This window comes from Emys orbicularis, chromosome 8 (genome assembly GCF_028017835.1).
Source record: "Emys orbicularis isolate rEmyOrb1 chromosome 8, rEmyOrb1.hap1, whole genome shotgun sequence".
NCBI lineage: Eukaryota > Metazoa > Chordata > Testudines > Emydidae > Emys > Emys orbicularis.
Genome location: NC_088690.1, coordinates 17,493,701 through 17,519,313, shown reverse-complemented (window position 1 = coordinate 17,519,313; position 25,613 = coordinate 17,493,701). Strand labels below are relative to the sequence as shown.

At 45.8% G+C, this 25,613-nt stretch overlaps 1 protein-coding gene across 6 annotated transcripts in view; it reads left to right on the top strand.

Annotated features, from left to right (window-relative positions):
* DOCK7 (dedicator of cytokinesis 7) overlaps positions 1-15,260 on the top strand; it is a 151,299-nt gene extending 136,039 nt beyond the window's left edge. For 4 of the 6 annotated variants that reach the window (XM_065409527.1, XM_065409528.1, XM_065409524.1 and 1 more), the window contains 7 exons: positions 5,696-5,821; positions 7,248-7,337; positions 8,109-8,345; positions 9,672-9,815; positions 12,011-12,117; positions 13,206-13,373; positions 15,218-15,260. In XM_065409527.1, the coding sequence (XP_065265599.1) occupies positions 5,696-5,821; positions 7,248-7,337; positions 8,109-8,345; positions 9,672-9,815; positions 12,011-12,117; positions 13,206-13,373; positions 15,218-15,260 (915 nt within the window). Of the gene's footprint in view, positions 1-5,686; positions 5,822-7,247; positions 7,338-8,108; positions 8,346-9,671; positions 9,816-12,010; positions 12,118-13,205; positions 13,374-15,217 lie in introns of all 6 variants that reach the window. The other 2 variants (XM_065409526.1, XM_065409523.1) reach the window with 1 other exon arrangement.
* The last annotated feature ends 10,353 nt before the right edge of the window (positions 15,261-25,613 follow it).

Here is a 25,613-nt window from a genome sequence, read left to right as displayed (position 1 = left end):
CCCCAGCTTCTACCTCAAGCTATTAAGCTACCCTTTCCCCCGGCCTTCCCACCAAACCCAGCTTCCCTTAACTACCCCAAAGCTTCTCCCAGCCACCTCCACCTAGATAGCACCCACCTATTCCCCAGACACCTGTCAGCACCCCAACAGTGCTTGGGACAGAGGTGTATTGACCTTAAGCCAAAGTTTTATAATCATATACAAGGTATTTGCAAATATGCACATTTAATGAACTGATTTGCATATTTTCAAATAATTTGCATGTCATGTCATACACAGAACTGCACAAAGCTTGGCAGCCGTGCATTTCATTGATGAGAACAGGGACACAGACATTAAGGCTGAAATTCAGTAAGATTTGGGCACCTAACTTCCTTATGCGCCTTTGAAAACCCAAATACACATTAAAATGTTTCCTTCTCCTTTGCTCTGTTTCCTTTATTTGTCAGTGATCTTGTGCCCACTTAGCAAGGCTGACCTTCCAACACTAAAAATGGCTTTAAAGTGCATGCAACAAACGGCAGCACATTGGAGATCACAAACGGTTAAAGCTGAGAGGACAGCAGACGAAAGGAGGCTTTCAGGAGATGTTTCATTGTTTTTTATCAGGGAAACATGCTTTTTTATGGTGCTAAAGGAGGATGAAGTAGTTGCTTTAGCATGTTGGGCAGCTCGGCTACAGGGTTCACGTACATGGATCCAGAGCTTGTGCCATAACCACTCCTACCGTGTTATTTAACCCTTAAAGAAATCCTTCCCCAGCTGTCCAAGGGCTAAATGTTACTGAAACGCTCACTCATTTTAAGACATTTTAATGATGTAGCTTGTGCCTGAAGTGGGCGCTTATGGAAGGGAGAAAAACAGTATGTCCACATAGGCAGACCACCCCCACCAGAGGATCTTTTTAGCACAAACTAGTGTCCGAAAATGATTGTTTTGCCTGTGTAGATGGGCTCAATCCAGAGCCGGCACTAAGCATAAGCAGACTAAGCAATTGCTTAGGTCCCCGAGCAGCTCAAGGGGCCCCCCCCTCTTAATTATTAGTATGTGTTGGGGGGGGCGGGGGGGATATTCCTGCTTAGGGCCCACACTGACACAGGCTCACTCCTTTTTGAAGCACGCTACTGAACTGTGGGACTGTCTTTGTTGGAACACAATCCCCCAGTGCAGCAGAGTGGCTTGTGTAAACCAAAGCCCCTGAAGCCCAGGAGTGAAAATCTCACATACTGCAGTAAGGTGCCATGAAAGCTCCGCCCACGCTCCTCAGTTCTGACCTGTAACATCCCTGCTGTTCATTCCTGAGTCTTTAACACAGATGCCGCTTGGGCTAGAATGTGCCATGTCGCAAGGCAGTTTTTTGATTTGGACTAATAGGGAGCTGCAACCCAGGACTCCAGAGGTGAAAGGCTAATGCGCTAACCAACGCTGCCAGCCATACCGACGCGGCAGGGATCGTACCTGCTGTTCACATCGTCTCGCTTGGACCATTTTCAGGAGTCAGAGATTCAGCTTAAGTGACTTGGTTTCTGGCTTAAAATACTGTTCATTGTCACAAAAAGCCACTGTAAATGGACTTTATGATGGTGAAGGATGTTGGCATGTGGTGTGAGGCTGTACTAAGCCCCCACCCTGGCTTCAGATTGGTGAGATGGATTTTGCCTTTGCCGTCACTGCCCTGTACATATGTATGTACCTGTACATGTGCACACACAACCTGATCACGCTGGTTTTATGTGGGTTTAGTAAATTTCCCCAATAAAGCCTCAGTATTTTGCAATGATGAACAGCCAACATTTTCTTTTCCTACTTGTGGATATTTGCATAGCAACATAAATGTGCCTAGTGCTTAACAAAGTATCTATGACAATGTCCATGCCCCAAGGATTTACAATCTAAGGGCCCGATCCTGCAAGCACTTATTACCTGGCATAGTGCTTCATGCTATTGAAATCATTAGCCACCATTTCCCCCCCGAGATTAAGGCTTATTTGCTCCACTCCAAGAACCCAAAGCAGCCCTAAAGCAGGAAAAGCTGGCCATGTGAGAATTCCCTCTATCTTAGGGGAATCCTTGGTTGGTGTAGGGAAGCGGCATGGTTTGGGGAATAGGGGTATGGCCAGGATACCCCTAGATCCCTCTGATCCCTTGCTGTGACCCAGGAGGCTGTTGGGAACTTACACACAATAGAGCAGCCTAAAGGCTGCTCCAACTTATGCCAGGGACTGTACAGCCCCAAGATCAGGAGATCACAGAAGTGGCTTAAAGCTATTTTTGTCTCCTTTCCTATTGGGACAGCCTCTCAGAGGGAATAGCATGCAGGTGGTTGAGCCTTGGATTTTGAAAAATCTGTGGGTTTTGATTTTTTCCTGTTGCGAGGTGGGTGCATAGAAATGCATCCTGAAAGGACTTTCACATTTTATTTTAAGCAACCATTGCTTTGGTAGTAGTATATATTTTTTTTAAATAATATATCACACTGGTGAAGCCAATATCCCTTTGTATCAGGCCCAAACCCCTTCATTCTGACACTGAATCCAGCTAGTTTTCGAGATGAATTTGTGGGGAACTGAGTGCAGTTGGAGCGAAGGGCTCTGTGCACCTCCTCGGAAGTGCTCAGCATCTTGGACGATCAGAACCACAGGGACCAATCCTGCACAATACTGAGCGCTTCTTGGAAGGTGGGAAGTGCCCTCCACTCCCACTGAGCTCAGTTTGTTACACTGGGTGCCCAGCGACTTTCAGGAGGTGCTCAGTAGAATTGCCATCGGTGGAGACTTGTAGGAACTTTTAAAAACGTATTTGGACTATTGCTTTGTACCATTAAGGCTAAAGGATGCAGGACTTGCCTCTGAACCTGCCTAGGCCCAAATAGAAGAGATACATGACCCAATCCTACCAGTGCAAATCCATAGCAAAAATCCCACTTATTTCCATGAGAGCAGGATCAGGCCTGTAGCATGGGACAAAGACCCAAAAAGGAAGGCAGCATGGTCTAGTGAATAGGGAAGAGCACTAGGAATTAGGAGACCTGAAGTGTGTTCCATACTCGCTGTGGGCCTGATCCTGTGCTCATCAGTCAGTGGCAAAATTCCCATTGACGTGTAGGTAGTACAGGATCAGGCTCCGCGTAACATTAGGGGAGACACTGACTAGCTCTGTGTTTCAGTTCCCCAGCTGCATAATGGAAATAATAATTCGTTGTCAAGTGCTTTGAGATCCTCTGGTGAAAGGTGCTATGTACTGCAAGCATTGCTATTCAGAGGACGGAAAGAAGAAAACAAATAGCACAGTGAGCTGGAAACGAGGAGGCATTTTCTTTAGCATAGATAACATTGTCCATTGCCTGGGTTTCATGCGTCAGTCGGATAAGTTTAGAGTAAAGGACACCAAGACTGAGTGGGATGGGAGGAGGTATGGGTCTGAAATAAGGGGTAGCTGAGAGATATGGAGGCAGTCATGGTCGATAGTCCCAAATGTAGCATCCAATACTTTGATTAAAATACAACAATCCATTAGGGCACTGATCCAGCGGAGCATTTAAGCCCATGTGTGAAGCTGGGCCCAGTGTGATTCCTCAATGGCTTAAAGTTACACCCTGTCCTTTGCTGAAGTGGGGCCTGAATGTTTTTCTCTATTAACTTCCCTGTAACAAGGCCAGCGTGTGACCCATCAAAAACAAACCAGAGGCTTTTTTTTTCAGCCTTGGGCACCTCAACATCTGCTGTGCCATCTTCCAGCTCTTCCTTTCTACTCTGTTCTGGTAATCTAGGGGAGTAGGGAAAACTCCTGTTCTTGTGGCCTAGGGGAACATGGAAATAGACCAAGCTCCTGCTCTCTGGGAGCTCTCTGCTGTACACCAGATGCAGAGAGCTAGGTATGCAGGCAGCCCTGTCCAGGGAAAAGGCACCTCTGCTGCACAAAGAACCAATAAAACCACTTCCTGCTATGAGCGTAGGGACCGGAGCACTCCAGGTGCTGCAGCTCCTTGCACTGAAGGGCTCAGCAGCCACAACTCCCAAGGGCGTTCGGTTGGGCTGGTGGGGGGTGATGCTGTGCGAATGGCATTTCCACCCCTTCTAGTTTGCCTGCTTTTTGTTCTCTCCGCCCACCAAGGCAGAGGGGATAATGTGGCTCTCAAACAATTATGTATTTTCATTACAAAGAAATATAGTCATTGAAATGAAGGAAATGCACCTAAACTACAATTTTATTATTTAAAAGCAGTCAGGAGAACTCCCGTCAGATATCTGAATGCTTTCCTCTGACTGGTCATTTTTCATGGATCAGATTCTTTTTATCTTATCAGTTTTGTATCCTTCCTGCCGTCCAGACTATTTTCACCATCACCACAAAAGATCAACTTACTGCAGAAATTGGTCTGCACCTAACCTAAAAAGTAGTCAAATGTCCCCAAAAATGCCTTGCGGCATTGCCCCACCGCAAAATAGTGAATACAAATCCCACGCTCTGGGCTAGACATGTAGAGGTGCCATTTGACACCCAAACACTAAGATTGAGAGAGAGAATGCATTCTGTTCTGCCGCACACTTTCCCATGAGAGTAAAGGTGAACACGTTCTAAAAAGCACGTCTAGTTTCTGCATGCAGCGTGATGAGTTGTTTTGATCCTTAACAAAATCAGAGGTGTGATTTTTTTTTTTTTAAATATGTTTCTTCCGATCTTTCAGTCTCACTTTTTTAAAATGTGACTTTTCTGACAAAAACCTGTGTGTGTCACTTCAATTGTCATGGCTATTACATTCTGTGGGCCAAATTCACCACTGGCTTAAATGGGAGCAAGTGCCTGGAAGCCAATGGAATTGCCACTGCTTCCACTCGGAGTGACTTTGGCCCTATAGTTTACCCTAGGAGAATTAAAGTGCTTCTGTCAACACAATGTTTAAAAAATAAATAAAACACCTTTTAAATTTTGGATTATTTTTAAATCACAGTATAAGGGGATCTTGACTTAGGCCCTGATCCTGCAGTTAGTTGTGCATGAACAGATGGCTCTGACTTGGAGCTGCTTAGACTTTAATGGGGCTGTGTAGACATGTAGCAGTCTGCTTGCTTGTTCACTACAAATTGCAGGATAAGGACCGTAGCTTGATTTCCCTTAAACCTAGGGCCAGCTAATCAGCTGATGTACGTCTACACAGCTTCACTGAGTTCAGTGGAGCTCAGGATCTTGCAGTGAGTTCTGCCTGAGGGATGGCGGCGCTCCTAAATCAATAGGGGTCCTCCCAGGAGGGAACTCATTGCAGGATCAGACTATTAATTATCTCCAATAACTTTGATTTGATACACCTCTACCTCGATACAAGGCTGTCCTCGGGAGCCGAAAAATCTTACCGCGTTTTAGGCGAAACCGTGTTATATCGAACTTGCTTTGATCCGCCAGAGTGCGCAGCCCCGCCCCCCCGGAGCACTGCTTTACCGCGTTATATCAGAATTCGTGTTATATCGGGGTAGAGGTGTATTAGTTTTGAGTTTATCTTCAGTGTGGTGTTTGCTGTAACTTGAATTTCAGTGTTGATTAGCCCAAGTACCTCTATCCCCTCCACCCACCCACCTCCCAAAGCAAATGGCAGTTCAAAGGCAGGAGCAAATTTTTTGCAAACACTCAAGTTTATAACATACGTGAATGAGTCTTTATACTGAAGTGCCTTTTGTCTCTCCAAACGTAGGATGGAAAGCGGATGTTTGGTACATACTTCCGGGTCGGTTTTTACGGGACTAAATTTGGAGACTTGGATGAACAAGAATTTGTGTACAAGGAGCCCGCGATAACAAAGCTAGCCGAAATTTCCCATAGACTAGAGGTGAGATTGTTGTGGCAGACCTGAAATTCCCTCTGTAAATTACAATTGAGCTGCTCAAGCCTTAAAAGCTAGATTGTTATCATGAAACGTAGGTAGTGGCTGAAACAACAATCACTAGGCAAAGGCAGTGGGTGAGATTTTGTGCTGTGCCTCTTGGAGCGTGATTCTGGGCTGCTCCAGGGACCAAAACAGCCTCCCGCATAACATAAACTGCTCTAAGTTACCCCATCCCTCCCAGAGCCCTGCTCAGTGATTCAGCTGCTAAGAACGGTTCTAGCATGCAACACCCCCATCACATCTCCCTCCCACCACTGACCCCACTCTCTACTGAGAGGGGCCCGCATGGCCTCCCTGCATTTCCCCTCAGAAATAATAAATTGACTTATTCAATCCTGTAGCTAGAGGCCAAGACTTGATACATCACTTCCATGTTCTTGGTGTATTATACTGTATATTCATCCTTGTCAGTGCAGCTGGCCCTCGCTAATACGGTTATTGCAGTCATTCCTCTCGATCCTTCTAAAATTTGTCCTTTTTCTGCATTAACATTTCCCCCTTTCTCTTAATATTTCATTCCAGGATCTCACCTGACTGCCCCGCGCAGCCCTTCTGTTTCATTGCTCCACCAAAACCAGGTGGTGTTTATCTTTTTCCCCTTAGTGAGACTGCATAAAGGAGAAATTAGTTTGGCTTGTTAGGATTTCTTCCTTATCCTCAGGCAATGCTTTTGGAGATTGAATCAGAGCAGTTTGTAGACAAATGTAAACGGGTTTTCAGAAAGAGATGAGCCTCCCTTCTCCCTTCCCTACCTCCCTCCCAAAAAATCAGGCCCCCAAAAAATCAGGCCCCTTTTAGGTGTTTCAGGTTGGGTGCCCAAAAAAATGAGGCACCTAAAATCACTGGAAAATGTAGCCTGTAAAGTTTATTTCACTTATCGGTGTAACTTCCTTGATCAAATGGAGGCAAGTATAGGGCCAGACTCTGATCTCAGTTACCCTGATGATGTAACTCAATTGAAATTAATGGAGCTGCTCCAAATTCAAAATTGTGTAACTGAGGTCAGAATCTGGATATTCAGATTCCCCCACCCCACATCTAATTTATTCAAACCAGCCAATCCCAATCCTATTGCACCATCTGCTTTTCAAAAAGATCCTGTGTTGTGCCCAATGTTCAGCCTTGTGACAGATTCACAAGGAGGCCAGATGACTTGTCTGCATATGAGATTGGAAGGATTTAGAGCTGTAACCCCTAGAACCGAACTGATTAATTCTCCAAGTTCAGCAGATCAAACTCAGCCCGGGCACAGCTTGCATTGAAGGCAATTGGAGTTGCACCTGTGCTGAATTTGGCCTGATCTCTCCAATCCTCTTGCTGTGATTACAGAAATAGGTGTTGTCTTTCAATGCAGTGTTCTCCATTTCAGGGATTTTACGGCGAGCGATTTGGTGAAGATGTGGTTGAAGTGATTAAGGACTCTAACCCTGTAGACAAATGCAAACTAGATCCTAACAAGGTAAGAATGCAAAGTACAACTGTCAAGTTTAAGCCATTTCTAAGTACTTAAAGCACAAAGGGAAAAATCCTGGGCTGGATACTGCCTCTTCTGCAATGAAATTCCTTGGAGAGGGCTGACAGGTGGCAAACCCGTGAGGATCCCCATGTGGAGATTCCACCCACACCACTGTTCCCACAGAAGAATGCAGAATAGACTGCAGGACATGCCCCTTGGCCCTGTGGATCCTGGGGAGATCAGTGGGTAGTCAGGGCCTTCTGAAATCCCCACTGCAAAGAGAGCTGAGTGAAAAAGATAATACAGCTTCATGCTGCATTATCTGTTCCTCATCATCTCTGCTGTGTGCAAGGAGTGGTGTAATATTCATTGCCCCCATCTTCGAGCACCTGGCTTGCCCACTCCTTCCTCCAGGGTCCTGGACCAGCAGAGAGGTGCCATAGGGAAGTGGGGAATAGTGCCGCAGATGAGCACAGACAAGAAGGAGACCCACACATGGGGGGGGGCTGCTTTTCCCCCTCCCCAAAAGCTGCTGAGCATGCCCAGTTCTCACAGAAGCCAGTGGGAGCTTTGTTTGAGTAAGGACAGAGTAAAAAGTGAGTTAGGTCTACAGGGGGTACCCCAAAGAGAGGAGAGTGAAAAATAGTCCTGTTTCTTAAAGGTGAAGCTGGTTATTGTGCAGCTAAACGGAAGGAAGCAGAATTTATCTCCTTGCACTCTGGCTTCCCTCTGCATTGTGTTTTGTTATCTGAAAACTTGTTTTCCCTATTCCAGGCCTACATTCAGATAACCTATGTGGAGCCCTACTTTGACACATACGAGATGAAGGACAGGATAACCTATTTTGACAAAAACTACAACCTGCGGCGTTTCATGTACTGCACGCCCTTCACCCTGGACGGACGTGCTCATGGGGAGCTGCATGAACAGTTCAAGCGGAAGACAATCTTGACAACCTCCCATGCTTTTCCTTACATTAAAACCAGAATAAATGTCAGTCACAAAGAAGAGGTGAGACCTGTGCATAGGGTATATTATGAATCCCGAACAGTGGCGAGTGGCGGGGGAGGGGAGTGCCTTGTAGTGCCACAACAAAAAGTCTAATAAGCTGTGTTGAAATAAGCTTATCAGCCTCTCTTGCATTGCTGAGACTCGTGCATAGTGAGCTCTGTAAAGCAGACCAGGCTGCTACAGACAAAGATGGGCAATGGTTAGTTATTTGCTTTATTAAAACATTACAAAGAGGTTCTTACTGGAACAATTTGCAGGGGATAAAGAATGAAACTTTAGCCCATTGGATGTCAAATTCACTCATTCTCACTAGCGGTTTATCTGTGTTATGGGCATTTGCGTGCTCCAGAAAGCACTGCTGCATGTATTGAATCAAATAAAGAAGGAGGGACTGTCCTTCAAAGCCAGAGGCTTTGTGGTGTCATCCCAAACGACAAAGCCAGTTCCTACAAGTTTAACAGCTGTGGTTACATCATTCCACTGAAGAGGCCAGACTCAGCTGTGTCTGTTCCGTGTGAGCATTTCAGTACTGGACCTTAGTCTATCTGAGGCCATGTCTATACACCAACTTAAACCAGTGGAAACTCCTAGGTGGAACACTCTTTATTTTAGTTTATTTTGCTTTAGCTTAAACCTGTTCCTAATCAGTTTAAACTAAACCAAAATAAGTGTGTCCACATAGCCGTTTGAACTGGTTTAAAATCACCCCTGAAGTTGAATGTGTACAAGTCTGTGTATGTAGACAAACTCTGAGTCTGCCATGTAGTAGCACGAGTTATATCTCTGCCATTTTGCTCGAGGAACATGTGCTCCACCTCAGCAGTTACACTGGGTCCCTCCCTCACGTACTTCAGAAGCCTGCCATTAATAGAAAGAATTGTCCCCAACATAATTTAAGCCAAGATTTTCCACTACAGGAACCTACAGCCAGGGTCCTAAATGCGTATTTAGGTACCTGAATAAGGCTGTAATCCTGCAACTTCTTGCATGTGGGTTGATCGAACACAATGGGGTGCAACAGGCACAAGGGACCTAATTTTTAAAAGCTCTAAGCACCCAGCTGCAGAAGCACTACTGAAAATCCGGGTCACTTATTTAGGACCCTAAATGAAGGTTCAGAGGTGGGATCTTCAAAAGCACCAAAGTGACTTCAGAACACCAGTCCTATTAACTTCTAATGGGATTTAGGCTCCCAAGTCACATAGGTGCTTTTTGAGAATCCCACCGTGGGAGCCTAGTTTTAGGTGCCTCTTTTCGAAAATCTTGGCCATAATAAAAAAAAAAAAATACAGTCCACATATTTCTGGCTAATGTTTGCCTCTGTAGATAATTTTGACACCCATCGAAGTTGCCATAGAGGACATGCAGAAAAAAACACAGGAATTGGCTTTTGCAACTCATCAAGATCCAGCAGACCCAAAGATGCTCCAAATGGTGCTGCAAGGTTCAGTAGGTACAACGGTAAATCAGGTGAGAATCACTTTATCGTGCTTTAAACACGCTCGGATATTGCATATCACTCAGATGGATGTTCAAGCTTGGTGGAGGCTTAAAGTTGTGTCAGTGAAAACTGCTTTTGTCCGGATTTTTTTCGTTTAATTTTAAAAATGTGCAAAGTCACTTTAGAAACATACTTCACAGCTAATAGCACAATTAAAGTACCAATGAAAATATCAAGCAACCAGAAGCTTGGTCTCTGCAGGAAGTGGACAGAGCAGATCAGCTGCAGGTTTTTATTGCTGGGGAATGCAAACAACATACAATTTATCTTCACCTGTCAAGGAAAACCTACGTGAAAGTGGCTATTGTGATGGTTTGGTTCCTTCCTTTGTATTTTGCACAGAGCTGAGCATATTGTTCATTCTCTGTAAATAGTAATTATCATTTTGTTTTTAAAATTGTTGTCACCTACAAATCAGAGGCAGCATTGTGATCCGGGCAAATTGCTACTGTCGCCCTTTGTGTTGCAAAGACTGGACACCTTTGGCATTAGGGATAGTCTAGCAGGGGAGAAGTGAAAATCCAGAGAGGTTATAAAGAGATTTTACTCTCTCTGTTGTTGAGGGAACACAGCACTAAAGTACCTCAGCAACAGAAAGTCAACTCTGAGTGGAAAATAGTTTCAGTGCCCTGAATTAAAACCAAGCATACCATAGAATGGGGGCACTTCTAATATAATTGCTGCCAGAGAATTTTTTCTCCTGTCCAAATGCTCTAGGTCAGTGTTTCCCAAACTTGGGACGCCGCTTGTGTAGGGAAAGCCCCTGGCGGCCAGTATGTCCCTCGGCCCGTGCCGCTTCCAGCAGCCCCCATTGGCCTGGAGCGGCAAACCACGGCCAGTGGGAGCTGCGATCGGCCGGACCTGCAGACGCAGCAGGTAAACAAACCGGCCCGGCCCACCAGGGGCTTTCCCTACACAAGCGGCGTCCCAAGTTTGGGAAACACTGCTCTAGGTAATGGCAAATATAATTGAATGATGCCGCTGGAACCCCAGCTTTTTGTATGTTTCTGTGAGGTGATAAATAATAGTTTACAGTACCTCACTCTAAATGATGGATTTGGTGAATGTCCTTTCCTCTGCAGTAAGATTACAGCCCAAACCACAAATGCAAGATTGATTTTTCTGTTGATTCTTGACTAGTTACTATCAGCGATTTTATGATTTGAGTGGCAATCGTTGAAAGTGTGGTTCTGATCAATACAGTGACTTTGGCCTGGTCCACACTAACCCCCCACTTCGGACTAAGGTACGCAAATTCAGCTACGTTAATAACGTAGCTGAATTCGAAGTACCTTAGTCCGAACTTACCGCGGGTCCAGATGCTGCAGGCAGGCTCCCCCGTCGATGCCGCGTACTCCTCTCGCTGAGCTGGAGTACCAGCGTCGACGGGAAGCACTTCCGGGATCGATCTGGGATCGATTTATCGCGTCTAGACAAGACGCGATAAATCGATCCCAGAAGATCGATCGCTTACATCCGGACCAGGAAGTAAGTATAGACGTACCCTAAGTGAAACTTGCCCATCTTAATCAGCTGACCTGCTGCTTGTTGGTATCCAGAATCATATCTGCCTGCTTTTTTGATAAAAATAAGTATTGCTACTTCTCACTCTGGTTAGCCCTGCAGAGCTACCAAAGCTAAGAGTGAGTGAACTGGATTGTATTTTGGTTTCTGCAATATCAGTGGACTTGAAAGTAATACAATTGCACAGGTAAAAGATGAGGGAAGATTTTTGCCTGCAGAATCTTTACTACTGCACAAGCCAGAAAAATTATAACTTGAATTTCAGACCCTACGTTCATTTTGCAGGGCTGGCAAACAACTACTGTACTGGTTCAGTTTTCAGTGTTAAATATCTGTTTACTTGACAACTGAGCACACTTGATTTAGAAGCCATTGAGAAAGAATAAATGTGGAATCTCATGTATTTTACAGTCACTTTCCAAAAGCAGACCCACGCTTTAAAGATTATCTTGAGAATAACAGACACTTTCACTTGTCATGATAGTTGGTGATTTACTCTGGACTTAGAAGACACAATTCACCAAGAAATACCCTCTAAGGGAATGTTGCATTTTATGAAAGTTTCTGTATGTAAGAAATTTCTCCAATGGATACGACAGGAGTGCAGAGAAACTTACTGTTTTTTCTTCTACTCTTAAAGGGACCATTAGAAGTTGCACAGGTTTTCTTGTCTGAAATACCCAATGATCCAAAGCTCTTCAGACACCATAACAAACTACGGCTCTGTTTCAAAGACTTCACAAAAAGGTAGAGTATTGGCTTCAAACTCCTTCCAAGAACATTTATTTTCAGTGCATTAAACAGAAATTGATATACTAATATAAGGGGGTATCCAGTGCCTGTTAAAAGAATACACTTGTAATGTAGCAAAAGATTCAGTAATCTCCATTTGCTCTGTTCGAGGAACAAGTCTGTTCAAAAAATGTGTTTTCTGTTTGCTTGGTGCCATCTGTCTCTGAGAAGTACTGTCAAGTGGCCCAAGTCATTAGGTATGGGTGTGTATGTGAAATGAAGTGGGGGTCTCGGCAGAGTTCCTTATGGACAGGTGTCCTCATCTCAAAAACCCCACTACCGTAATTGGCACTAATGAATATCTTTATTGATAGTGTCAACAGAAAAGGCAAACTTGATTTGGCAGGGAGACTGAATTACCCTCTCCAAGTGGGTTTGAAACATGTTGGCAGAGTTCTCTGAGGACGTGTGCTGCTGCTCTATTTTTCCTTCCTTGTTGGCAAAGAGAATTGCAGTCTCAATCCGGCACTAAATCTCATGAGCATTTAAACAATTGGTGAAAATAACTGAAATTACAATATTACCCTCCTCTTCTGAGCTAGTAGATCCAGAAGCAGCCTGGTTATTCATTATGAAATAAAGTGGCATTGATATTATCAATTCCTTTTTAGACACGTTGTTTAATTTGCATCGTTCAAAATACTAGAGTTCACAGTGAACATTTAATAGTCTGCTGCTTGATAATCTTTTCCTAGGGCTGGCAGTGAAAACATCCATCTTTAAACCCCCTTGGACTGAAAATGGCTGTGGAGATAAGCTTTCCATTCCTCCTCACAGAGGAGAAATGTTATAGGAGAACAAATTAAACTTAAAAATGAATCACAACTCTATGAATAAAATGGAAATTAGAAATATGACTCACTATCCTCTCCCCAAGGAAACCAAGCAGATAAGCTGAGTCCTTATTACCCAAAAGACAAGATAGAGGATATTAAGTGTCAAGCCAGGAGAATATTAAATGCTCTCATACTAATAAATTAACAGGCATCTAGCAAGCAGGTCCCCTGTTGTCTGCCAGAGTTTTACAAAATTTTGTTTTCTAGGTGTGAAGATGCGTTACGCAAAAACAAAAGCCTGATAGGTCCAGACCAAAAGGAATATCAGCGGGAGCTTGAAAGGAACTATCACCGGCTCAAGGAAGCGCTCCAGCCCTTGATAAATAGAAAGATCCCGCAGTTATACAAGGCAGTTTTGCCTGTCGCTTGCCACAGGTGGATGTTAATTTTACTCTATTTCAACCTAGCTCGGGTAATATTTAAAAACAAAAACTCAGCTGGAATGATATGGCATAAAGAGGACATAGGAATGGGAACAGGAGACTCCTCTGGGAGTGTTTAAAACCACTTTCCTTGCCATAGAACTTTGAAGAGGAAATGCAGGTGGGTCTATCCCCTTCCCCATATGTCTTGCACTGCAGGATGCATTGGTTGGCCAGTTTGCCTTTGCAGATTTTTCAGGTATGGCCCCTTTCTCCCCATTCCATTAGGATGCTCCTTCCTCATAACAGGTTCAAGACCACTCCTCCTCCAAGTCCAGTCAGTTCTGTACCTAAAATTGTGGGGAGTGAAGCCCAATGATCCCTTGCGTGGTAGCTAAAGAACCCCTGGGGTGAGTATCCTAGCAGATGCACAGTATGGATTGTAGAGCTTCACATTAGAAAGCCAGTGAATGTTGTCCATGTTGGGAGACCTTTCTGAAGCAGACTAACCATTTCCATTCCTCTTCAATGGGTTTTAACATAAAATCATTAATTATTTTATCAACCAGGTCAGGAGCCATTTATGCTATTAGTGTTATGAGAGTTGATTTTAACAAGTGCACATATTATGATTGAGCAAGTGGAATTTGCATGCTGTTCCTGCAATGGATTTAGGGTTAAAAGCACCCACCCAAAACTACTACAACCCCTTACAAATGATAGCCCTCAATCTACAATCCTGAGAACAAGATAGTGATTAAGGGTCTCCTGTTACATATTCCTTGCTTATTGAAGAAGTAGCAGGCTTGGCAATTCCTGAAATTAGCCTTCTCTTTATCCCTAATTGCCATTCGTATGTCTTCTATGGCTCTTAGGACCGGAGGATACTAGTGACATTATAATTCATGCAATGATCCAGTAGCAAGTTAGGGTGAAATAGCTCAAAACTGTGCTAAGGACTTATACTTAATATGTCCTAATGTCCAACCAGTCTGTTTTTTAAATATACATCACTGAAGCATAGGAGAAGAAGCCTAACCTATTAAATGCAAGTAGCAAGCGAGCTACAGTTCCTTTCATTGTATGAACATTATTACTGTTTTGTTTGTGTGTGGTCTTCAAAACAACTCTTGCTACATGCAACTGCTTCAAAAGAATATAGCCCTCATCCTAAAGTTTCCCGTTTGGATAGCCGTTGTTCAGCAGTGGAGAGCAACAGGAAAAACAAACAGAGAAGAACTCTGTCCAACTAGAATTCAGCAAAAAATCCACAATGAATAACTGACAGATTTAGTGTATTTTTCTACTAATTGATGGCAATTTCCTCCAGTTTTATCAATATTCAAAATTTTTCTTGTTCTCAACTCTGTGGCTGGCTCATGAACTATTCTCTGAGTATTCCTTATTTGAGCTATTTTTAGTTTGTTGTTGATTGGTCAGGTAAGTCGCATAGTTTGGTTTCTGTTCTGTTCCCTGGCTGGATGATCTCACGAGGCCTTCTGCCACAACTACTCATGCATATGAATTTCAGATTTGGTTTTCTCACATGAAGTTTAGAAATGTTTTGTGAGTGAAATTTCCCATAGGATTTAAGAGGTGCCCAGGCCTTGTGCTGTCCCTCTGAATTTCATCATCTGTGAATATTCATGTCAATAAAACACAATCACTCCAATGTTTTCAAAATGCAAACCCAAATTAGCAAACTAATTTTAAAAATTCAAGTCAATTTTTGCAGTGAGCAAACATAGAAATCATGTACAGAAAAGCACTGTTCATCTTAATGGAGAGCATGGACTTTTTAATTCACAATGGAAAATATGAGCTTATCATCTTGTTTTTTTCTTTTCCCCCCCTCAGAGACTCCTTCAGCAGAATGAGCCTTCGCAAAATGGACATCTAAACAAGTTTTCCAAAATGCACTTAATTTTAAGGTATTGAAAAGAGCAAGCCATGTTATCAACGTTGGGAATCAAAGAAGTTTTATTGAGAAATAAAACTTGGACTTCATCCTGGACACCATACATACACCCATTTTACTTACTTACATTGAAGTGTTAAGTGGCCAAAAATTATTCTGAATTGTCCAATGTAGACTTATTGATGTTTAAAAAAAATCATGGCAGTGGTATGCAAAGTACTGGTGATATGCTGTAAACTTACCTGTTTTTAAGGCATTTTTATGACTCAAAGGTACACTAAATGCATTTACCATTATTTATAGCATTACCTAATGTTAAATATATTTCCTTTTTAGTTCATATATTTAATTTATATTAGGAGCATTTGCAGATGCATTTTTGAACAGTTTTTAATGTAGTGCTGGTTATTTCAATGGTACTATTAAATATGTGAATGTTTACATTTTAATTCACTACGTGTTGGACTTCAGAGCTCATCACCCTTGAGGAGAAAGCTAGAAAGAAAGGTAAGTCTTAAGACAACAATTCTTAAATGAGTGACCATATCATCTCTAACTTGTTTTTGTATCTTTGATGGGGACTGCTGCAAGGAAAAAAACTTTACATATGCTCCTAAGATAATGACTTTTGTTGTACATAGGAATGTGTTACCACTTACTCTAACCTGTTTCTTCTGTACTGGTAAAGTAGATGTATTGCTACAGTCTTGTTTACACTGTAATTTCTACTAAACCAGGAAACCCAGTTACAGCACAGTAGTCCCCTCATGTGTATAATTTAGCCTTGCAGTGTGCTTGAGGTAAAGCTACTTTTTATTGTCATCTTTTTATTATAATTTTATATAAAAACACATCTTGGAAGAAAACGACATACACATTTAAATAAATTAAAATAAAATATACATATATAATTGCACTGGTGCTTAGTAGAAGTTACAGTTTACATTTTATTACATACAAGAAAACTACATTTTAAAGAAAGTTCTTTAAGTTGCTAAGTCAAGCTCTTGAAAGTTAGGAAACCCCAGATTTATGGTTGCCTTGCAACCTTAATTCTGACTCTTTACATTTCCAACCTATGCACTGAGAGAGGGGTCCTCTAAAAATAATGGTATATGATAGTGTAACTAAATCATACTGCATATGCACAAGGGGGCACATTAAGGTTGCTTGTGCAACTATAAATCCTGTCTCCTAATTTTTGAGTGCTGGATTTTGAAATCTAAATAACTTTCTTTTAACATAGTTTTATTGTATGTACTTTGCAATGCCTTTTTTTTTTTTTTTCTTAAGGTAAAAATTGAACAGCATTTCTCTTCTCTTTAGAAGATTACTTTAGTAGCCAAAATTTTCCTGAAGAACACAAGTTATACAGAAGTAATTATTTTTAACAGTTTATATCTCAGCTAGATCTGAATGGAATTTGGTGGCCAAAGAAAATGCATTTCTCTAGCCTAAGGGGTTTTCTCCAAGCCAATTTCAGAGGCCTGCAGCAAAAAATGGAAGTTCAAGAACTTTTGTAGCAGAAAGGTTGCAAGAACCTTTTATAACAGAAAATGTTAAGCAACTTAAATATAAAGGTCGCTGTAGCTCCCCCACATTGAAGGGATATTTAAAATCAAGAAGGAAAGGTTAATAGCCCCAAAATAATTAACTCATTACATACAATGTTCTGTTATACGTTCACATCTGAAGGGACGATGTCCATTCTTAAATCTTAAACCTTAAACCCACTGTAATCCGTGGAAAGACTCCCACTGACTACAACGGGTGTAAGACCAGGACCCCAAGTTAATGTAAATCTGGAGAGCTTATCCCAGATTCAGACAGTTTTTATATTTAGATGATTAGATGATTTTATATTTAGATGGTTAATCTAAAAATTGTGATGGAGCGTTACCTTATGTATCATTTTGTAAAGTTAAATAGTAATTCTGACCTATTTGTTTTCAGTTGCAGAGAAACAATAGTCTGAGTAATTTAAGACTGCATTTGTTCAACTATTGTAAATTGACATTGTAGAAATGGCTTTAGGCAAGTAAGCATCTGATACATCTGTTCCCATTCTTCGTTCCGAACTTGTACCAGAGGATATTTTTCATTCAGTCAGTATTCAGTAGGATTGTGTAAAATGCTTGATTGTTTATAAATGAAGATGTTTCTCTACAGCTGTTGCATGTAATTATGGAAGAGAGCTGAATCTAGCATTGGTTATACTGTCGTCTTTGTTCCATGTAAAATTATTGTTTCAATATCCTGTTGTGGCTGCAATTGATTGAAGGACTTATATTAAGGAAACAATCTTTCAGGGCTCTAATCCCTTTATGGGCCAAAATTTTGAAAAATGTATTTTCATTTGCAGGCTGAAATTGAGCAAGCCCTACACTAGGTGTGGTAGGATTGTGTGGTAGGATGTTTTATATTTAGGGCTTTTTGATTGTGCCAGTTTTGCAGGGTAGGACTATACTCAGATTGGACAATTCTTGTTTTAGACCAGATAATTTAGTCACTTTCTGTTGATACCTACTGTGGAGAAAGAAGGCATCAAGAGGCATGCAGAGCCAGATTTCTCTCTCTTTTGGAAAAAGAATCATTATAGACTTATTCAAATAATAAAGAGCTTATATTAGCATAAGTATATTTACCAAGCCACCTTTAAATGTGTTCCTCAGTAACACTACAGACCTACATCACTCCAAGGCTGAAGCATGTTTATTAATATTTGCCCTGCACAACTGAGCTATGTTTAAATCGTACTAGAGGCCTGGTTTTGCAGCAGCCCTCCCCACCTTGAAGAATATTTTAGTTTTGTGGAAGTTTCAGTAACGCTTTATCACCCTTTCTTTTGTGACTCATAGGCCAGCTTATAATTTTAATTCCTTACACAAGGATAATTTTAAATATGTGCTGGAAATGAGGGCATACTATATTTCTCTATGGAGAATGTTCCAGACATGATTTTTTTTCTATAAAGTTTCCATGTCACCCACTGTCATGACAACAGATATAAATTACTGATCCTATTATGTATGTATCATACTTTTAAGAGCAGACTGGAAAATATGCCCTATGACATCTTCCACTATAGTCATAATGAAGTGTTCAATAGGAAGATGGTTTTCAGCCTAGATTTAATCAGGAAAGGACTTCATTGTACTTCAAAGAATGCAGGACATTTCATATGTTTGAACTGTAAGGGTTGAGTTCTAGTCCTTGTCTTTCCTAATTGATTAATGGACTCCCTCCTCCGCTCAACCATTGTCAGTGATAGTACCTTTTGAAGTTTTAATCTGTAGGATTATGTGTGATGTAAAATATATACTGTGCTTTTTCCTCAGCTTTGTAAAATGCCAGGCCATAGGGGGTTACAGGATAGAAAATAGTATAGATTCTTTGTTTTAATCCTCCCACTCCAATTGCCTGTAACTCCTTTAATCTGTGAACAAATACCCCTTTTCTGCCCAGAGCTACTGGATTGAGTTCTGGCTGGTACCTGCAATGATGTTTCTACATAGAGAACAAACATTCACTTAAAGGTTAGTTTGCCATAACGGGATGCGTGTGTTTCATTAAGCTCAATGCTGCCCTCAGATACATAGGTACAATTCTCATGAACTCGTTGTTGATATCTAGCTAACACCAGTAAGAACAGAATAGCATTTATTCTTCTTCGAGTGATTGCTCATGTGCATTCCAATAGGTGTGTGCGCGCGCCGCGTGCACGATCGTCAGAAGGTTCTTCCCCTAGCGGTACCCGTCGGGCGTCTTCATGGCGGTGTATATAGGTCCCTGCTGACCCGCCACCTGCTCAGTGCCTTCTTACCGTCAGTGACCATCATTGGAGCAGCTCAGTCTCTTGCATTCGCAAGAGCCTACGTAGTGGTTCCCTTCTCTTAGTTGTAAATAGTTATGTTAGTTATATAGTGGTTTGTAGTTAGTTGGGCTTACTTTGGGGGGGTTTCCCCAGGCACCGTGGCATGCCTCGGTCGCATTGGTTTAAGGCGTGCGAGAGATGTGTGAAACCTATGCCCAGACACGATCCGCACGCTGCTTGTCTCAAGTGCTTAGGAGAGAGCCATCAGACAGATAAGTGCCCAATTTGCAGGAGCTTTAGACCCAGGACTAAGAGAGAGCAGGACTACTGTTTAAAGCTCCTCCTAATGGAGTCGGCCCTCCGCCCCAGCCGGCACCAGAACAGCACCGGCATCATCGGTGTGCAGCGCCCCGGCACCAAGAAAGGACTCCTCCAAGGAGCACCGGCGCCGCTCCCTGGCTCATAAGGCCAGTGCTACCAGGCAGCACCACTTACAGTCCCCGGTGCCGCATAAGCAAAAGAAAGCAGACAGGGGTCGTTTACCCATCAAGAAGCCGTGAGGTGATTCCAGCAGGATGCGTCCTCCGGCGGGACACTCACGGTCTGGACCTCAAGACCTGGCACCGTTGACTCCAGCCCCAACAGGAGGCCCGTCAAGTCCGGTGTTTGTAGACTCCCCGACTCAGGAGGATTTGGAGGAAGAGCTCGACCTCCCCTCCATGCCTATGAGGCTGTGTGGGACCTCATTGCCATGATGGTGCAGTCCCTGGCCCCGCAGGTGTGAGCTCCGGCACCGCAAGCTCAGGCCCCGTCAGCGTGGAGCTGGTTGGCAAAATTGCAGGAGTTGCTCCCGGCTGACTCGTGCAAGGGGTTTAGCGTGCTCCTTGAGGAGGACAGGGTGGTCTCGAGAACCTTCCTCCAGGCCCTGTTAGACGCAGCAGACTCGGCGGTTCAGACTATGGCCACCACCCTTACAATGAGGCGCAGTGCATGGCTGCAGGTGTCAGGGATACCACCTGAGGTCCAGAATACGATCCAGGACCTCCCCTTTGGCTGTGCAGGCCTGTTCTTCCAAAATACGGACTCTCGCCTGCACAGCCTTAAAGACTCATGGGCGACTTCGAAGACTTTGGAGATCCACACTCCTGCACCGCAAAGAAAGCCTTTTAAGCCTCAGCCCCCATCCCGTTTCTACTCTGGGCCTCCCAGGCAAGATTCATCCAGGGGCAGAAATAATAGGAGGCGCCCGTCACAGTCCTCCTCAGGCCAAGGCCAGGGTTTGGCCACACAGCCCCCAGGCCGCCCGAAGCCAAACTTTTGAAGATGCGCCCAAGGACAGAGCATCAGTATCAAACTCGGATCCTTACCCCCCCTTGTGAATCGACTCTCCCGCTTCTACCGTGCTTGGTCCCAGATCACGTAAGATCACTGGGTCCTGACTCCTGAGCGCGGTAGGGGTGGGATATTCTATCCAATTCTGTTCCCTCCCGCCTGCCCTCCCACCCTCCTTTTCTTTCCCCCTTCAGGGACCCTTCTCACGAACAACTCCTTCTGCAGGAGGTGCAATCGCTCCTCGCTCTAGGGGCAATAAAGGAGGTTCCTCAGGAGTTCAGGGGCAAGGGGTTCTACTCCCGCTATTTCCACATCCCCACGGCCAATGATGGGCTCCGGCCTATCCTAGATCTGCGAGACCTCAACACATGCATAAGGAAAGTGAAATTTTGAATGACTTCTCTAGCCGCCATCATTCCTTCCCTGGATCCGGGGGACTGGTACGCCGCCCTCGACTTGAAAGATGCGCACTTCCATATATCCATTATCCTGGCCCACAGATGTTTTCTTCGCTTCGGGGTCAGCAGTGAGCACTACCAGTTCAGGGTGCTCCCGTTTGGGCTCTCAGCAGCCCCCCGGGTATTCACCAAGTGTATGGCAGTCGTGGCAGCTTCTTCCGCAAATGTCAGGTGCAAGTCTTCCCATACATTGGCTCATCAAGGCCGAGTCGCAAGAACAGGCTGCAGAGCATGTGTCTCTGGCCAGGGCCACATTCCACAGGCTGGGACTCATATTGAATGTGCCCAACTCCACACTAGCCCGGACACAGAGAATAGAATTAATAGGAGCTCTCTTGGACTCAACCCAGGCCAGGGCGTTCCTGCCTGAGCTGTGCTTCCAAGCACTCACGGACATTATTGAAAACCTTCGCCGATTCCACAACCACTGCCAGAAATTTCATGAAACTATTGGGGCATATGGCAGCCTGCACATACGTGGTCCAACACACCAGGTTACGCCTTTAGCCCCTCCAGGCGTGGGTGCACAGGCCGGGTAGGGACTCACTGGACACGATAGTTACCCTCCTCCCTTGCATCCTCGAGTCTCTCCAATGGTGGCTGCAGGTGGGGAGTGCACCTGGGCAATATCAGAACCCAAGGCCAATGGTCCCACGCAGAACTATTGCTGCATATCAACGTAAGGGAGCTGAGGGCGGTTCTTCTGGTATGTCAAGCGTTCCAAGTCCGCCTGCAGGGTGCCTGTGTATCGGTGCTGATGGACAACACTGCAGCAATGTTCTGTATAAACAACCAGGGTGGTGCTTGCTCCTCTCCCCTGTGCCAGGAAGCCCTCAAGCTGTGGGACTTTTGCATCGCCCACTCGATACACCTGTTTGCGACGCGGAACAACAGGAAGTGCCAGCGGTTCTGCTCTTTCCTGAACCACAGCCCAAGCTCCATCGCGGACGCCTTTCAACTTTCATGGACAAGTCATCTGCTGTACGCATTCCCGCCCTTCCCTCTCATACACAAAGTCCTCAAGACTCACCGGGACAGGGCTTCCTTGATCCTCATAGCACCAGCATGGCCCCACCAGCGCTGGTTCACCATGCTGTTGAACCTCTCAGTGGACAGACCAGTAGCCCTTCCTGTGTGCCCGACCCTCATCACACAGGATCATGGCCGTCTACAACACCCCAACCTGGAGTCCCTCCACCTCATGGTGTGGAAACTCCATGGCTGAACCCTCTTGAGCTTCAGTGTTCGGACCCAGTTAGGGAGGTCCTGCTGGGAAGTAGGAAACTCTACACTCATGCCACATACCTGGCAAAGTGGAAGCGCTTTTCCATCTGGTCTCTGCAGGGGGGCACCGAACCGCAGCTAGCGCCAATTCCCCTTGTTTTGGACTACCTGTTATACCTCAAGCAGCAGGGGTTGGCAATATCATCTCTTAGGGTACACCTGGCTGCCATTTTGGCCTTCCACCCGGGGGCCGCGGGTAGTCTTCGGCAATTCCGTGGTGGACCGGTTTCTTAAGGGCTTGGACAGACTTTATCCCCAGGTATGACGGCCCATGCCCTAGTGCAGAGGTCTCAAACACGCGGCCCACACCCGCCCCCCTGGCCTACCTCCAGGCCACTGGTGGGCAAACTACAGGATTGCCCCCCTCGAGCCCCGCACCGCTCCCTGAAGCGGCTGGCATCACATCCGTGCGGCCGGGGGCGGGGGGGGGGGCGGAGAAGTAGAGGGCTCCGTCTGTGTGTTGCCCTGGCTTCCAGGCACCGCCCCCCCCCCCCCCCCCCGCAGCTCCCATTGGCCGGGAACGGGGAACCGCGGCCCATGGGAGCTTCAGGGGAGGTACCTGCAGGCGCGGCAAGCAGCGTGCGGAGCCCTGCATCCCCCTCCCCCAGGGGCCACAGGGACATGGTTCCAGCTACTTCCCAGAGCGGAGCGGGCCGGTAGCCTGCCCTGGCCCCGGTGTGCACCGCTGCCACTCCGGAGCCTGGAGCCCCCTGCTGCACCCCGCCCCCCAACCTCCTGCCCTGAGCCCCCGGCTGCATCCCACACCCCTTCTGCACCTCAATCCCCTGCCCTGAGCCCCCTGCCTGCACCCCAACCCCCTCCTGCACCCAAACTCCCTGCCCTGAGCCCCTGCTGCATCCCACACCCCTTCTTCACCCTGAGCCCCCTGCTGCATCCCAACTCCCTGCCCTGAGCCCCCACCAAACACCTCATGCACTCTCTAGGGGCAGGGAGGGGCGGCATTGGGGTGGGGACTTCAGGGAAGGGGTTGGAATGGGGGCAGGGAAGGGGTGGGGCCTCATGGAAGGGGTGGAGTGGGGGCAGGGCTGGGGGCAGTGAGGGGGCGGGTGTCAGTGATGCGGCCCTCAGGCCAATGAACTAGCCCTCACGTGGCCCTTGTGGTCATTTGAGACCCCTGCCCTAGTGGGACCTCAACCTGGTCCTGTCCATGCTCATGGGGCCCCCTTTTGAGCCCATGGAAACCTGCCCTCTGTCCTACCTTTCCTGGAAGGTGGTCTGGTGGCCATAGCCTCGGCCAGAAGGGTATCCAAGCTCAGAGCGCTGACTTCCGAGCCCCCCATATGGTCTTTTATAAAGACAAGGTGCAGATATGCCCTCACCCTGCGTTTCTACCAACGGTAGTCTCCCAGTTTCATGTGAACCAGGACATATTTTTACCTGTGTTCTTCCCTAAGCCTTATGCCAGTAACAGAGAGCGCATGTACCATTTCCTGGATGTTGTGTGCCCTAGCATTCTACATTGAGTGCACAAAGCCCTTTTGTAAGTCACCACAGCTCTTTATTGCAATCGCAGTAAGGATGAAGGAGCTCCCAATCTCGTCCCAGTGCATTTCATCATGGATCACGTACTGTATCAGGACGTGCTATGATCTGGCTAACATTCCAGCCCCTCCGCTTACGGCACACTCCACAAGAGTGCAACCGTTGGCCGTAGCATTCTTGGCGCAGGTCCCTATATATGCAAGGCAGTAACATGGTTTTCCATCCACACCTTCACGTCACACCACGCCAGAGGTGGGCAAACTACAGCCCGTGGGCCCATCCTGCCCAGCCCTTGAGCTCCCAGCCAAGGAGGCTAGCCCCCAGCCCCTCCCCTTCAGCCACACCGCCACGTGGGCAGTGCTCTGGGTGGCAGGGCTGCACACTCCTGCAGGGCAGCGTGGCAGCGTGTCTGCCTGCGGCCGGGTGGTGGGGCAGCCAAACATGCTCTGAGCGGCATGGGAAGGGGGCTGAGGTCAGGGGGTTAGATAAGGGGCAGGAGGTCCCAGGGGATGGGGATCGGGGGCGGTTGGATGGGGCAGAGATTCTGGGGGGGGCGGTCAGGGGACACGGGGGGCGGGGGGTTGGATAAGCGTGGGAGTCCTGTCAGGGGGCAGGGGTGTGGATAGGGGTCAGGGCAGTCAGGGGCCAGGGAGGTTGGATAAGGGATGGGGTCCCCGGAGTGGGCGGTTAGGGGACAAAGAGCAGGGGGGTTGGATGGGTCAGGAGTTCTGAGGAGGGCAGTCAGGGGGTGGGAAGTGGGAGGGATCGGATAGGGGGCAGGGGCCAGGCTGTTTGGGGAGGCGCAGCCTTCCCTACCTGGCCCTCCATAGTTTTGCAACCCCAATGTGGCCCTCGGACCAAAAAGTTTGCCCACCCCTGCATTACGCCGTTACGCAACAGGCAAGGGACGATGCAGTCTTTGGCAGGGCAGTCCTGCACTCAGCAACCAAGTGAATTCTGACCCCTCCCACAGGGAAACTGCTTGGAAGTCACCTATTGGAATTTACATGAGCAATCACTCGAAGAAGAAAAAACTTATCTACCTCTCGTAACTGTTGTTCTTTGAGATGTGTTGCTCATGTCCATTCCAAATTTCACCTGCCTCCCCTCTATCGGAGTATTCCGGCAAGCAGGAACTGAGAAGGCGGTGGGTCGGCAGGGACCTATATATACCGCCATGAAGCGCCACTCCAGGGGTCTCCACAGCCAACCCAACAGGTACCGCTAGGGGAAAAACCTTCCGATCATCATGCATGCGGCGTGCGCACACACACCTATTGGAATGGACATGAGCAACACATTTTGAAGACCAACTGTTACGAGATGTAGGTAACCATTTTTTATTAGGCTTTTTTATTCATTGTGTTTGAGTGGTGGAAACTAATCAGCAATGTGTGAGCAAGAGAAGATCCAAAATGTAGCCTTGCCTTTCCTTTAGGTGTGCATTTACACCTACACTGAAAAGTACAGTATTAACTTAGGTAAACCGGGAGTTAATGTGAGCTACATCCTTCAGGAAGTGGTGTGCTCACTGAACTCATCTGATTAAGCAATGCCCTTTAAACTTCTCCTCATATTAAGCTAGGGTGACCAGACAGCAAGTGTGAAAAATCGGGACGGGGGTGGGGGGTAATAGCCTATATAAGAAAGACCCAAAAATCAGGACTGTCCCTATAAAATCGGGACATCTCGTCACCCTATATTAAGCTTACTAAAGTAGAAGTCTATCAGTCACCTCCCCCTTGCCTGTGACAGGCATGTTCTGAAGAGTTAAGGTAGAGCATGCATACTATAGTACATCAGTTACATGGCTTTTCTTTTGCCTAACTTAAAAACACAGTTATGGATCAACTACTAAAAAGCAGTGAACTATCCAGGCAGTAAGGTACTATGCAGAGTAACAACAGCAGGATCTTACCTTAAGTGACTTCTTCTAGCACCTAT